This window comes from Pinus tabuliformis, chromosome 2_2 (assembly GCF_031772625.1).
Source record: "Pinus tabuliformis cultivar Carrire ecotype Pingquan chromosome 2_2, CPIR1, whole genome shotgun sequence".
NCBI lineage: Eukaryota > Viridiplantae > Streptophyta > Pinopsida > Pinales > Pinaceae > Pinus > Pinus tabuliformis.
This window is the reverse complement of record NC_142300.1, coordinates 374305170-374321116: the sequence shown is the minus strand read 5'-3', so window position 1 is coordinate 374321116 and position 15947 is coordinate 374305170. Positions and strand designations below refer to the sequence as shown.

General features: G+C 37.1%; 2 protein-coding genes and 1 pseudogene across 3 annotated transcripts; 2 read left to right on the top strand and 1 right to left on the bottom strand.

Annotated features, from left to right (window-relative positions):
- The first annotated feature begins 1229 nt into the window (after positions 1-1229).
- On the top strand, positions 1230-3516 carry LOC149192802 (uncharacterized; annotated as a pseudogene). The gene is made up of 2 exons (XR_016254388.1): positions 1230-1658; positions 1759-3516. The product of XR_016254388.1 is annotated as an uncharacterized LOC149192802 (transcript).
- Positions 3517-7127: 3611 nt separating this feature from the next.
- Positions 7128-9510, bottom strand: LOC149192801 (pentatricopeptide repeat-containing protein At1g11290, chloroplastic-like). Its single transcript, XM_089407117.1, has 3 exons — positions 9383-9510; positions 8846-9069; positions 7128-8692 (listed from the first exon to the last, which is right to left on the bottom strand). Exons 1-3 carry the CDS (start codon positions 9508-9510, stop codon positions 7128-7130), a joined length of 1917 nt encoding a protein of 638 aa, XP_089263243.1.
- Positions 9511-11053: 1543 nt separating this feature from the next.
- On the top strand, positions 11054-11536 carry LOC149192800 (protein SRC2-like). Its single transcript, XM_089407116.1, has one exon. The coding sequence runs from the start codon at positions 11054-11056 to the stop codon at positions 11534-11536; it is 483 nt and encodes a 160-aa protein (XP_089263242.1).
- Positions 11537-15947: the final 4411 nt, after the last annotated feature.

The window sequence follows — 15947 nt, the reverse complement described above, 5'->3', positions numbered from 1 at the left end:
AAAGCCAGAGATACAATATATGGCTGAAAAACATTAAAAATTTATACAGTTAAGAAACAAATGAACAATAGCATCAAGGTTGTCATAAGCTGAGTGAAACCCTCATGAATATAACAACAAAACTCTAAGAAAATCCCGACCCTCTGGCTGTAGAATCTTGCCAAGAATGGGCAATAAAAGTTAAATACCCAGGGCCTGGTAGGTTCTTTCTCTTGAAAGATGAATCAGGTACGAGGATTTCATCCTCGGTATCATCTAAACACTGCGGTACTTGAAAGAAATTTTGTAAGGATGACAAATAACCAGTGATTAGACAAAATCCTCCATAAAGAATTGTCACAAGGAAATGCAAGGTGTGAAAATAGTTGAACACTTACCATTGAGAAGCAGCACAAAACACTAATGCAGTGGTTGAACTCCAGGACTCTGAAGATTCTAAAGCGGTTGACAGACAAGCCCAAGCACAACCTAGAAGTCGGGCAATAGAGCTAGCAGATAAACAAACCTCCACATCAGGCAAAGCAATTAGACGAACCCGGACCAAAGTCACCAGATTGGAGCAGAGCCAAAGTCCAACGGAGTTATGGAGAAACACATTGTCGAACATGAACAAAATCACCGAGAAGAGAGGGTCAAAACCCTTTAGTGTCGTATGATCAAGCGAATTAACTAGGGCCATCGATGAGGAAGTCAGATCCCAAGAAAAGTGCAGCAAGTGGACATCTCAATGAACGACGATAAGGCACCTAGGCCAAGGACAGTTAGGCCTATTTAACTTTGCATAACAGTTGACGGGTTCATAAGGACTGAATTCGATTTGCATTAATGCCAAAAATCCTGCCAGTACCAAATTCAATAAATATGAAACGATTACAAATCATAAATTAATGGATGCGCGTACAAATAATCCAGCCTTGGAATAAGAAACCAATGCATAGTAATTTCTAAGGTTTAAATTATCATTGCATTACAAACGTAATAATAATTATATTTAGTCTTTATAATGATATTTACGCCGTAAGGCGTTTCCCTCTGAGATTAACTTCCCAAATTGCTTTCGTGTCAAAATATGTGCCATTAGATTTTAGTGTTAGACGATTAGGTAATCCTTATCCGTTGATTTGAATTGACTGTTCGTTCGATCCTGCACTAACTGCGACTGTTCGTTCCATCCTGCAATAACTGTCCGCTATCTTCCTTACGAACCGTCAACCGATTTAATTTATTATATCGATAATATTTTGCTCCATGAACAAGGGTTTTTGACACGAACTATTTTTAATTTACACTCAACGCAAATGTTTTTGCTTCGCCCGCGGCCCGAGCATGCTACTCTGGCGGTGCTTTACAGGTATGCACTGAACACCTGAACTTTTTTGTATTGATATGTGTGTTTTGGGAATTTTCAGTTCGACTCTGCATTCAGAACACTGCCGCGCCATAACCACTAGAGAGCAGATTCATAAAGAGCAGAGGTGGGTTTGCAACTATGGTGTTTGTTAACTTAACTATTATTTAGCTAATCAGGCATTTGTATCCGGTTGAAAAGTTGAACAATAGACCTGGACTTTTGTGCTTTCTGGCGATGCTTGTTCACAGTATGCAAGAATTGAAATGGCGGGCTTTGGACCAGAGAGACAATGGCGGCAAAAAAAATGGTATTTTTGTTATACAATGGTCTTGTTCAGCGTTCTAAATAGGAAGTGATAATTCAACCATGGCAGTGGCCTGATTATTGTATTCTAGTCATTCGTGCAGGTGCTCCTGGCTGAAGTCTACTACTTATTTTACTGGAAGTGCCGGAGTCCTTGAAATAGGAGGAGGATCACTAATGTTGTCCCTAAATCCATGGAGGGAGGCTTCAACAGTTGGGAATTGGATAATCCAACGCTCCCCCGTTAATGGCTTCAACTTTACTCGTGAAGGACTGGTGGGTTCATTGGGTTCTCACTTGATACGGGAGGCATCAGATCCAGAGATTTCAGCAACTCTATTCCGGACTACTCCCAGCGTTATTAGTAGCAACGATAGTCTCTATATGCAGGGGTGCGGGAGGACCGAGGTTGCTGTTCACTATCAAAGAAGAGAATAAAGAGGATATGCAGGACGAAGAATCTGTGGGTGAAGATAAGATTGCATCCTCTGTTTCAGAGCAAGGGATGGCAAAATCTCAATGCCCTGTTCGCTCTAAAGATGCCTCCTAAGAACAATCTAAGTTGCCTCCTAAGAACAATACGCGGGAACGTTGTTATCAACTACAGAAGCAATGGCGGGACCTGTATTCGATTGGATTGCTGCGGCAGCAACAGAGGATGCAAGAATCCGGTTGCTATTGGAAGCCCCCTTCCCCGTCTCCTCAACCCATGAACTTGTCAGACTTGCTTTCCCAACCGTTTTCATGCGGCACTTCCCCTCGTTCGGCACCTGGTCGATTCGCTTCCCTCTCATCTCCCAGGTCTTCCCCATGGCGAAGTAATCATACACTCTCGGCCTCTTCAAAAAATGAATCTTTGAGGCAATATGGTAAGCGGCAGAGCGTCTATGCTGTTACTTCGAATCCCATCTATGATACTGATAAAATGTCTTCATTACCTACCGCATTAGGCACTGCTGTTTCATCCCCCTGTGAGCACGATACTCCTCCCTGAACTCCCATGAGGGCCCCTTTATCTGCTTATTCAATTCCACTCTCCATCTCTGCAATGAGCAACGTTTCTTCCCTAACAAGACCTGCTGTGAATAGTGACTCCTGGTCTTCCAAACACAGTTCTGCTTCCCTGTAATTATCTTTTCCTTGGTCTCGAAAGGTGCGAAGTTTCAGCTCTCTGAATCTTATCATGTCGCTGGGTATTACCTACAATGAAGAGAGGGCTTTTCATTAGCTTCGTGTTGAGCATGACATCCCTGGCATTGGCAGCTTCATGTGCAAGATAGGGAAATGTAGCGTTTGGTGGCAATCGAATCCTTGAGAAATGTGGCGTTAGATATTCCATGAGTTGAAATCGATGTGCAAGAGATTAGGATGATGACAGAAAGATATAAATGACTATTTCCTCTGTAATTAAATTAGGTCTGGTTGAAGTTCAATTTAAAATAATTGAGAGTATTGTTTTGTATTTTTCCTCTTGGACATGAAGTTCAATTGGGTTCTGGTATCTTAACTTCAACATTGGTGTTAAGCCCAAGTGGTTCAAGGAAACTAGATAACTGTATGAGTTTTACTTTAATAATCATTGGATAATGGGTTTCAGAGATGAGCTGAAACTGCTTTCAGAGATGAACTGAGTATCTTGAAGTAAGATGCTGAAACTGCTTACAGAGATAAAGTGAAAGTATATTGAAGTAAGATTTTAAACTGCTTTTATTTAATTAAAAGCTTGCTTTTCTTGGAAATAGAATAGTCCAAACTCCAAAAGGAATGGAAATCTGTACCTCCACACATATATATGTTATATATGTGGTGAGGTTTTGTTTTTACAATGTAATGCATAAGTTGAAACTGTTTTCAGAGATCAATTGAAAGTGTCTTGAAATAAGATGCTGAAACTGCTTTCAGGATTCATTGAAAATGTCTTGAAGTAGGATTTCAAACTGCTTTTATTTAATTAAAAGATTGTTTTTCTTGTAAATAAATAGTCCAAACTCCAAAAACATATAGTAGGAGTTGAAGTCTGTAACTCCATCCATATATATGTTAGACATGTGGTGATGCTTTGTTTTTACAATGTAATGCAGCTTTATGTTAAGGTAAATAGAAATGCTACTTAAACACTAGCATCCAGTAGCATCCAGTAATAGGGGACATGCAGTGAGGCTTTGTTTTTACAATGTAATGCAGCTTTATGTAAGGTAAATAGAAATGCTATTACAACACTAGCATCCAGTAATAGGGGACTTTTCCTCGTTAAAAAAATGTTAAATGCTATTTTGTTTTACAGAAGAAAGTGCTTCCTTCAACACTTACAATTCATGCCCAGACATGAATGGGGAAGTAGAGGAAAATATTTGCCATCGAAGCTGGATTCTTTCCGTTAATCACCAACTTGAAGCATTATCTCTGGTTACAGGTTTTACTGGGATGACACAATTTTTATAGTAACTTTCTCCCTATGATTAAGTATCCTTGGTTTCACTGATGATTTGTGTCCAATACCAGGTGGAAGGTTAAAGATACTGTAATGGAAATATGTCCTTGTTCTATGAGATCTAATCATCCCGTTACTTCTAATGCTTGTAAGGCTACCCTTGCTTTTATTACAAGCAACTTTCACAAAACATATTTCTTCTTTAACCTTGCATTACAAATGTTTTCTTCTTTAACCTTGCATTACAAATGGTAACAGTTTTCTAATGCTTGTAAGGTTAACCCAGCTTTTATTACAATCAACTTTCACAAAACAGATTTCTTCTTTACCCTTCCATTCCAAATGGTAACAGTTTTTAAATTCTTCTCAAGAAGTATCCTGTCAAAGGGTTTTGCAAACGCTTTATTATGTTTTTTTTTCAGAAAATTACCTCTTTAATATGCAATACAGTAAAGAGGGAGGGTTCTTATGCTTTTGAGGGAGGATATCTCTGTAATCTGCAGTACAGTAAAGAGGGAGGGCTCTTATACTTTTGAGATTAGTGTATCACTGCAATCTGCAGTGCAATAAAGAGGATTTTCAGCGTATTTTCTGGGGCTTCTTTATCTATCAAGGTCAAGTATTCAAGATTAAGTTTGGTCTGCTTTCTTTATTGTATACCCCAGATTAGTAAACTCTTCTATAAATAATCTCTCAAGGCAAACAAAGGAAATAAAGTTTGGAAAATAACCAAACTGCCAACAGAATCTCAGGCATTCCTCGTGCTGAGAGGAATAGACAGCGTATTTCATGAAGCTCGGTCATTTCAGTGTAGGGATAATAACTCCCGGGTGCTTAGCCCAAATCAACAATATCAGTAACAAACATATTTTTATGTGATGCACCAGTGTATTTCACTTCACATATAATGTAGTTTGCAGGTTTTAATTGCATATGGATGCTGTCCCTACGGGGCCAAATATTTGCTTCAACACACACTTCGCAAACTGTTAACGGGTTTTAAAGGATTTTAGCTATTTTGTGACTGCACTGAATGTAGATTACGATGAGAATGATAGTTTAGTGTATTTGAATATGCTATGTTTTGTTCCTTTTTTCAATATTTACGCCGTAAGGCAGAGGCACATCTATTGCAGATCAGATCATTAATCCCCTGCAGCGGATCAGTGGTTTTCCTGGCTCAAATTTGTAAGGTAGATATCGTATTATTGTACTCTTACCCCCTTGCATGTGCATGACTTGCAAATGCCTGAGAGAGGATTTCGATGGAATTCATTCAATTTAAAGCGATTTAAACGTTCAGAAGGCTAACTATATATTTATGGCACTATTTTCAGCCGGTTCGTTGCAGCAGAAGTGCCGGAGAAACTATCCAGGCTTTGTGGAATAGGCAAAGCCAAGTTATGGCTAGAGCAGTTAGGGTAGAATCACCATACCGGAGCTCGCATATTAAAAGAAGGAAATCGCGAATGGGAATATTAAACGAAGTTGCAATACCTCGCACAAGTAAGCTACCTCTCCTAAAACCCTAGCGAAGAGTAACAACATGTGAGTTACTCGTCCTGAACATTTAATTCTAAGAGAATTAGCAATGAACGACTAGCCCAACCTATAATCCCTAAAGCGCAGAACATAAAGTTTCACTTAAAAACATTTCTGGACATTTCAAACAGAAATTAAAGAAAAAATAAGTGTCTCGTACTCATAAGGTTGCTAAGATGAAGGCCTATTGGTAGAGTTGCTCGAAGAAGAAGGCACTCTCTAGCGCCCGGATCGATCACTGTATTGTTCATCAACCCTAACCCTATCCTATTCACATTTGTTTCCTCTGGATTATACAAACGATGGACCATAAATTCCAATAAGCAATGAGGGATAAGAAAAAGCAATAACCTGCAGAAGGATAAGAAAAAGCAATCAGCAATGAGGGATTGTGAATCTTAACAATGTTCGTCAACCGTGTTCCTACAGAAAGATTGATCAAAATTTTGAATTTAGCTTGTTTTGAAAGTTTGAAGTTTTGAACTCTTATCAACCTACAATATAGCTGCTTATTGATGGATGCATCCTAGCGAGGTTTGTCTTCCCTGTAACATCAAAAAAAAAAATTGCAAGTGTACCATTTTTAAATTTAGTTTACTTTACCCTAATGTGATGCATAAATTCAAATTCCATTTATATCTATTCAGTTGGACATTATATTTGTTTTGTCAGCCTACTTGCTTTAAAATGTCTGTCTCTTACCTTTGGGAAAGCTCCGTTCATAGAGTACTCGACACAAGATCAGAAAATATGATGCCGCGTTCTGTGACTTTCTCCTGGTATGTGCCAAAACTCAAATCAGAAAAACTTAAAAGTTCAAGTTCATCACTTTCAAAAATGTTTAGCCACAAGCTTTCTTTTGTTAATAGAAATTAGTAGATAGGCTTAAGATGCATGAGCAGAAAAACAATGGTGTTTAACAGAGATCCAAAAATCTATGAGAGAAGAACCCAATAATACAAGAGCTTCTGTCAGAAGTAGCAGACATACCTAGGCATCAAAGATATTCAGCTGTTTCATTGTTTCCTGTTAATGTGATAGAAATCAAGCTCTTCTAATATGTTTATACTAAGAATGGCATGAAAAGTTGTCCTAAAGGTGACATGCCATTTGAGAAGTGTTCTCACATAAATCCTGTACCTTGATTTAAAAATAAACAGGTCTGTGTTGTTGATGGCACCGTTTATATATCAGATAATATTTTGCAGTTTTGAACCTGTTGTCATTTCTCCAATATTACATCATAAATGAAGAATTAATGAATGAGGGGAGTTTAAATTATTATCATAGATAAATCATAATCCCCCGAAAATCAAATTCCACAATTGAGATAATGGAATCAGTATGCATCGAGAGCAACAATTTCACCCCCGATGAATTTGTTGTGGCAATCACAACAAATTCAAAGGTTTGTGACTATACAAGTAAGCAACCATGGAACTGTATTGTCAAGCCCTAAGGCAACGTCCAGCTTCTCACTGTGGTGACAACGAAACTCTGTTACTTGCGCTGCTCCTCCACATCAAGCAGTACAGATTTTGTGTCAGGCATATATCCTGCCTCCTTCATCCGCTTAGACAAGTGATCCAGCATTGCATAAATTCTTTCTGACTGTGGGTGTGATCTATCTCCTACAATAAATTTGTGCGCCACATTCTTGATTTCAATCCAACTACATCCAGGATTCTTCTTTATCTCCCTATCTTTCATCATTCTTCTCACCTTTGCAACATCATCCCACTTGCCTGCAGCAGCATAAATATTTGACAGCAAGACATAGGCAGCTGCATTTTGAGGTTCCAAATCAAAAAGGTGTTCTGCTGCACGTCTGCCTATATCAAGGTTTCCATGGACTCTGCAAGCACCAAGCAAGGCCTTCCACAGAATAGCATCAGGCTCATAAGGGATGGAGTTGATAAGGTCCTCTGCTTCATCCAAGTGCCCTGAACGACCAAGAATATCTACCATGCAGACATAGTGCTCCACTCTTGGTCTAATACCATGATGCTGACTCATGGATAAGAAATAGTGCCAGCCTTTGTCCACTAGGCCTGTATGACTACATGCAGCCAGAACACCAAGAAATGTAACGTGATTTGGAGTCAAGCCTGCTTGTTGCATTTCTTCAAAGAGTAGTAATGCCTCCCTGCCATGTCCATGCTGAGCATATGCTGATATAATTGTGGTCCATAAGACCGTGTCAGGTTTGTAAATTTTATCAAATGATAGCCGTGCATCATCTAGGTTCCCACATTTAGCATACATATCAACTATGGCACTTCTCACAAAAACATCTGACTCGAATCCCACTTTGATTATTTGAGCATGAACCTGTTTGCCCTGTTCCAGGGTTGCTAGGCCAGCACATGAACTTAAAACAACTGCCCAGGTGGAGTTATTAGGTTTCACACAAGATTGTCCCATTCGAGAAAAAAGCTGCAGGGCTTCCTCATCTTGTCCATTCTGAACATATCCTGTAAGGACAGCAGTCCATGATATGACATTTGCCTCGGGCATTTTCTCAAATAGTACCCGGGCATCAAATGTTTTTTTATTCCGAGCATATCCCACAATCATCACATTCCAAGATTCCACATATCTTTCAGGCATTTCATCAAAGAGCTGCCGTGCCTCATCTGTTCTTCCATTCTCTGCATATCCCACAATCATAGAATTCCATGACAGCACATTGCTTTCACACATCCTCTCAAAGAACAGGCGCGCATCATCAATTTCCCCACATTTCGCATACATACTAACAAGGACATTGCCCACGTTTACATTTGACACAAAACCAGTTTTGACAGTGTGAGCATGGATTTGCTTGCCATCTTCAAGGGCTGCTAGGCTCGTGCATATGCCCAGGACACAAGTTAGGTTGGACTGGTTAGGCATTGTACCAGTACTAAGCATTCGGGCAAAGAATTCCAATGCATCTTTGCCATGCTCATTCCGGGCATATCCTGCGATCACTGAAGTCCACGAAACTACATCTCGTTCAGGCATTGTATCAAACAGTTGCCGTGCATTATCTATGCTTCCACATTTGGCATACATGTTAATTGCTGCATTACCCACAGAAATATCAAATTGAAAACCCATTTTAATACTGTCAGCATGGACCTGCTTGCCTGGTAGCAAGACTTCAAGGCTGGCACATGCACTCAAAACACCGGTGAATGTAAATTAGTTCCGGTAAACACACCCCTCATGCATACAGGAAAAGAGATCCAATGACTCTTGAAAGCATCCATTCTTGGCATATCCGGTAATAACCGAAGTCCATGACACAACATCTCGTTTGGGCATTTTCTCAAATAATTGGCGTGCATCCTCCATGCGTCCAATCTGAGCATATCCTGCTATCATTGTATTCCATGAAACTACATTTCGTTCAGGCATTTTGTCGAACAACTTTTGGCCGTCCTCTAATTTACTATTCCTGACATATGCAGCTAGAATCGCATTCCTGAACTTTTTACTAACGCAGGGCTTTATGCCTTCCAGTATTTGAACGAGGGTGATTAATGTGGTTAAGCACTGTATCAACCACTAAGTTAGGCATGTCTGACTTCTTCTTTTCTTTTATAGATTCTCATGAGTCTCATTCAAGGTTTTTGATAATATGCCCTCATTTAAAAGTTCATGACTCGGTAATCTTTCCTCTATTCATTTGAAGACTAGCCATGAGAGACAAGATGGGTAGGTGAAAGTGGCTTGCTGCTACAGTTTCCACCAAGTTTTCATTTTCTTACATAGTGGTTTGCCCAAAGGTGGGCTGGTGTGGCCCCACAAGGGGCCATTGATCAGCTGATGCTGTCATGGCTGTTAAGTTGGGCTGGTGTGGCCCCGCAAGGGGCCACTGATCTGCTGATGCTGTCATGGCTGTTAAGTTGGGCTGGTTGGTCACATGGTCAGATAGAGTCTATGGAAGCACCTACCTTATGAATGTTGGTTAATGCTTGACAATTGAAGTATAAAGGAAGCATCTGTGGTCTTCCTTGTACTTACTGTTATCCTTCCTTAGATTGGAAGGTGGTTTATGCTTGGCACTTAAAAAGTATAAAGGAAGCATCTGTCGTTTTCAAGCCACAATATCAATTCCTTTTCTTTTACAACACTAACCATCTCTATCTCCAGTTCATGTTTCTTTTGAATATGTTTACAAAAACCTAGTTGTTCCGCTTTTTTCTTTACATTTTGAAGCTTCTTAGAAAGGATTCACATTTTTGTTCATGTAATGTGAGTGTCTTCATTTCACTAATACTGGATTTTATTTTCTATGTCTGGGTTGCCAAACCGCAGTTGTTCAAATGAAAATGGTATGTTTTTAGGCCTCTTCGTTTGAGAGGTCTAGATTCCAGATAGATAGGCAAGTGATCTGAAAGAATTACTTTGAAACTTCACATTTTTGTTCATGTAATGTGAGTGTCTTCATTTCACTAATACTGGATTTTATTTTCTATGTCTGGGTTGCCAAACTGCAGCTGTTCAAATGAAAATGGTATGTTTTTAGGCCTCTTCGTTTGAGAGGTCTAGACTCCAGATAGATAGGCAAGTGATCTGAAAGAATTACTTTGAAGCTAAAGGATTCACAAGGCTTTCCTAATCTTGCAGAAAATGGTTCGTCAATATTAAGCCATAAGGATGAAAACCAAGTGAGATAATAATCAGCTAATGCAAGTGACTATTGTTGAAAAATATTTCTAGCTCTCGTTTTACTTTGACATTATTATATAATCAAGAAAATGTGGGAAAGAAGGCTATATTAGAAGCCCATTAGATGAAGTTGGGGTAGATTTTATGGTTTGAAACTAACTCAACTGAAATTTTCTACATTGTTTTTATCAATATGAAAGCCTGAGAAGATAGGTGCAGGTGAAGCAATGGAGTTTTGAAATGGGTATATTTTATAGTCTAACACTAACAACCAAAATTTTCTACATTGCTTTTATCAATATGAGATTCTGAGAAGATAGGTGCAGGTGAAGCAATGGAGTTTTGAAATGGGTAGATTTTATAATCTAAAACTAACTCAAGAAAAATTTTGTACATTGTTTTTATGAATATGAGAGCCTGAGACTATAGGTGCAGGTGAAGTAATGGAGTTTTGAAATGGAAATCACAGCAATAAAATTCTAAAATGAAACAACAAATGGATTTGGTACATTTTTTTTTTGTTTGTTCCATTATTGTTGTATCTATGAATGGGTTTTTCTGCTTCTTGGCTTCGATCATGACCATTTGGGGTGGCCTTCTGCACTGATTTCCATCTGCTTTCATCATCATGAGCTAGAGAGTATATGATGTGTTTTGTCTTATTCAGATTTCAAAAGATTTCATTCATGGTGTTTCTGCTCCTATAATTTCAATCAGGGTGGTCTCTGAATATTGCGTTTCCTTGTGCAGTAAATTCACTCTACATCATGGGGGAAGCTTACACACAGCTGGAGCTTAACATCATCTTAGCTCAAGATCTGAAGGAGATGCATCTTTTTGGCATGATGCAGACCTACTATGTTGTATGGATCAATTTCGAGAAAAAACTGACGACGCAAATTGATAGAACAGGGGGCGCAAACCCTACTTGGAACGACAAGGCCATATTCAGAGTGGAAGAGAGTTTGCTCCGCTATGAAACCTCTGCTGTGATTATGGAGATATACTGCGTGGGTTGCCTCAGGGATACCCTGCTAGGCACTGTGAGGGTCTTGCTTTCCACTCTCCTCAAGGGCTACGGGAGCACAGATTTCAGTGGGATGAGTTTCTTGGCACTGCAGGTCCGTCGTCCTTCTGGTCACCCACAGGGCATTCTCAACCTTGGCACCATGATTCTTGATGGAGTAGATCTTCATAGAATGAACAGATTCATCCCTGCAACTGGGGGGCTGTGGGTTTCAGAGATTTGATGGGGAATCCTATCGAACCCAGGCCTTCATTTGTGAGAAAATTACTGTCCATTGAACCTAATAATGTTGTTGATGCCCAAGAACAGCAATCCCGCTGTCAAGACTTCAACAGTAGTGCATGCAAGGAACAGGGCAAAGGTCAAGAAAAGCAAAAAGATGGTGGTGAGATGGTTGAGAAGGAGAAGGAGAAACTTGTTGGCTGCTATCAGATTCTCATGGCCCCAAAATTGAAAAGGAATAAAGTTGGATTGAAGAATGGGGCTGCAAAAATTCATCTCAGTCCATCTGACAGTAACATCTGTGCCAAGGAAGATCAAGATCCTGCTGTGGCTTACAACAAAGCAATAACAATTTATGCATAGTGTTATCATCAATAATATTATTGTGCAAGAATACGTTGGTTTTCTGTTATTATATTCTTTGTGCAAGTGCCTTCAATTCCTAGTTGATTCGTGAAGTGGTTATTATGGCATACATAACAATTTTGAAAATCACGAGCCACTGTGGATGAAAGATTGGTTTATGTAAAAGTTTGAATAGATATATGAATTTGAAAAGGGCAAGTTCAGTGCCTTCAATCTGCGACTTCGATATATATTCTTAGCCTATGTGGATGAACATTGGTTTGTGTAAAAGTTTGAATAGATATGAGTCTGAATTTTGCAATGGGCATGTTCAGTGCCTTCAGTCTGCTACTTTGATAGATAGTCTTAGCCACTGTGGATCACCCATTGGTTTGTTTAAAAATTTGAATAGATATATAAGTCTCAAATGGGCAAGTTCATTGCCTTCAGTCTGCTACTTTGATATATACTCTTAGCCATTGTGAATGAAATATTGGTTTGTGTAGAAATTTGAGTAGATATATGAGTGAATTGGGCAATTTCAGTGCCTTCAACCTTTGATATATACTACTCTTAGCCACTGTGGATGAAATATTGGTTTATGTAAACATTTGAATAGATATATCATATATGAGTCTGAAATGGGCAAATTCAGTGCCTTCAGTCTGCTGCTTTGATATATATAGAGTATATATATTTGTTTACAGGATGATCACTGTGTTTTTAACTTATGTCCATTAATCAAATCGATCTTTCAAAGACACAGTAGGCTTTCCTAATCTTGCAGAAAATGGTCCGTCCATATTAAGCCATAAGGATGAAAACCAAGCGAGATAATAATCATCTGATGCAAGTGACTATTGTTGAAAAATATTTCTAACTCTCGTTTTACTTTGACATTATTTTATAATCAAGAAAATGTGGGAAAGAAGGCTATATTACAAGCCCATTAGATGAAGTTGGGGTAGATTTTATGGTTTGAAACTAACTCAACCAAAATTTTCTACATTGCTTTTATCAATATGAAAGCCTGAGAAGATAGGTGCAAGTGAAGCAATGGAGTTTTGAAATCAATGAAGGAGATATTGCATTTTCTAGCAAAAATGCCATCATCCACAACCAATTAACCAATTCTTTCTTCCTATGTAGCATCCTTGCTTTGACATAAGTTGGACAGAGATGAGGACTTACACCGACATTCCATATTCAACAGCTCTACTTAGACATTGACATAACTCATATAGACATCTCTATGATTGGGACTCAGCAACAGACAAACTTTGCTGTCAACTCAGCTGCTTATGAAATGGCCAGAGTCTTCTTAAAAATTTCAATATTTCTACAGTTGAGGATTGTAGCAAAGCTCAGGGATCAAACTTAACTCCATGCTTATGAGGCATCCGCGTTCTCACAGTTACTTGCAGCTCATTCTCAGTTTTAATGGGAAGGTGATATATGGTGTATTATTGTTGTAGTGGCAGGGGATGGATTTTAATTGTTGGTTGGACCAAAAGAAATTGATGCAAATCAATATTAATTAGTTATTGATAATTTTGCCCACTGAGTTCCCTGAGGTCGAGTATAAAGAATATTGCTTATCAAAGAGTATTGATTCCTTTTCAATAGGAGTAGCATGTGAGTGTCAGTTTTATAAAGAAGATTCTTTTTATTATTAATAAAAATATAGATAGTTAGTTTCATTTTAAAGGGTTATAAATATGAGTTATAAATACAAGACTTAAAAGGTTGTAAATATTTCAAGGGTTGTAAATATGAGTTATTAATTGTTTTTACTCAAAACATGATAAATAGCAATTTAGCAATTTCTTTTTAGTTGAGTGACTCAAATTCATGTTTCTTTAGGTTGACGGTAAACCCACTAAAGTGGAAAAAATTGTGATTCCAATAATTAGAGGGATTGTCATCATGGGGTGATAAGAAATTTAATATTCCAAGAAGAGGAGGTAGTAGTAGATTCTAAATAAATTAGCAATGCAATAACATAAATGTTTGCAACAAATTTAAAGAGATCCACCTTGTTGAGTAATGCACACACTACATGGATAATGGATTTCCGCACTTTATGCCTTACGGCGTTTTCTTTGCAACATCTGGTGCAAATGCTAGTCTTAGTCCTTTGTAAAGTCGAGAAATGTCAAAGTCTTTACTATGGTAATATGATAGTAATATTCTTTTTCATTTTTATTATGACTTTAATATGTATGTGTTACAATAGCTTTTAATTGAATATTAAGATTAAAATTGTGTATATTTCTTTAAAAAACGAATGTATTGATAAATAGCATATAATTATTGGATTTTTTTTAAACCTAAACAAAACCTTTCCATTAAAATTATATATATATATATATATATATATATATATATATATATATATATATTTAAAATAATGTATTAATAAAGAGTGTATATTGGGTGGTTTTTGAAGACAAAAAAAACCAAGAATATTATTTTCTATATTTAAAAAATTTATTTTCTATATTTTTCTAGCTATCTTATAGTTGTATCATTAATGGTGTATTACTAGTTATTAATGTTGTATTATTAGTCAATTATATTTTAATTAAAAAAATTATTAGAAATTTAATTTTTCAAACTATATTTTTAATCATTTTAATAATATATAAATAAATAAATATTTTTTATTTTTTTATTTTTTTAATATTCATGTTTTTATGGAGAAAGAATAATGATTAATTAAATAATTTAATTTAATATAATAGAAAAACAAAAAATTAAGAAAATTTAAGTGATTTTGGTTAAACTAATTTTATTAATAATAACATTTTGCATTAAACTACAAATTAGTTTATTATTCCCATGGTCCTGAGTATTAATGTGGGTAGGAGATTTTGTAATCTTGAATTTCAAGAGTACGTTTTGCACTAAACGGCCAATTAGTTTATTATTCCCATTGTTTTTAGCATTAATGTGTCTATGGTCTCCATGTAGATGGATTCATCTTGTCGATAATATGGAACAAGAAATCCTCTTCAAAGGGAATTGCAGGAATAATATATTATATAGTAAATGGATGTTTTTCTTCACACTCAACTTCATAGATAAAACATCTCAATTAGTATAATTCGATTAGAATAAATTTTAAGAGGATTTATGTAATAATTTGTGATTTTGCACTTATCAACTACACTATTTATAAGAAAGACAATCTAGAATAAAATTACCCTTATAATATACTAACAAGATATTCATATTGTGGGAATGAAGGTAATATCCTTTTATTATAAGACTTTAATGATAGAACTACAACTAACCAAGATATTGTTCTAAGCATGATTCCAACCCTAATCCTTTTTTTCCAGGTGAGGATCTTGTTTTAGATAGTAGGTACAATATAAACTTTGAAGACCTAACTGATAATGTATTAGGTATTGAATTAGTCATGTTATATAATTATCAAGACATTAAAATTTTCAATGACATAATCAAGTGGCCAAAATCCAACCAAATGACTTGTATTCATGGGCTGAGTAGTAGTGTTATTGATTATGTGATATAAGTCCCTATTTACAACCAAATTGTAAATTTTGACCTCTTAAATGACCATGAACCTATCTCTAATCATAAACCTTTAACCTTAACTCTAAAATTTTCCATGCACAAAAGCCACATATGGGTGCTCGCAAGAAGACGATGGCCCCAAAAGTGGCATTGGGGCCATAAGGAATGTATGCCGATAGTTCATATGTGTGTTTGTAATAATGCACACATATTCTTTGGCATCTGAGCTTGGTAAGGCATGATATTCCAACCAAGATGTCAACCAGGTTGCCACCTTAGCATGGGTTATAAGAACAAACACATTTTTAGGAATGTATGCATGTTCTAGGAACATGCACGTGTTCCTGGTGCGGCTTCTATTTTATGCACTTGTGGACGACCCATTTTTAACCATATTCAACTATGTGATGCGGTTTTGGGAGATATTGAGAAAATTTGTTGATTAGTGAATAACCTTGAGTTTGAAATCAACACCATACCTTGTCCTTGGAGTCCAAGCAAGCATTTCAATGGGTTTTTTTTTT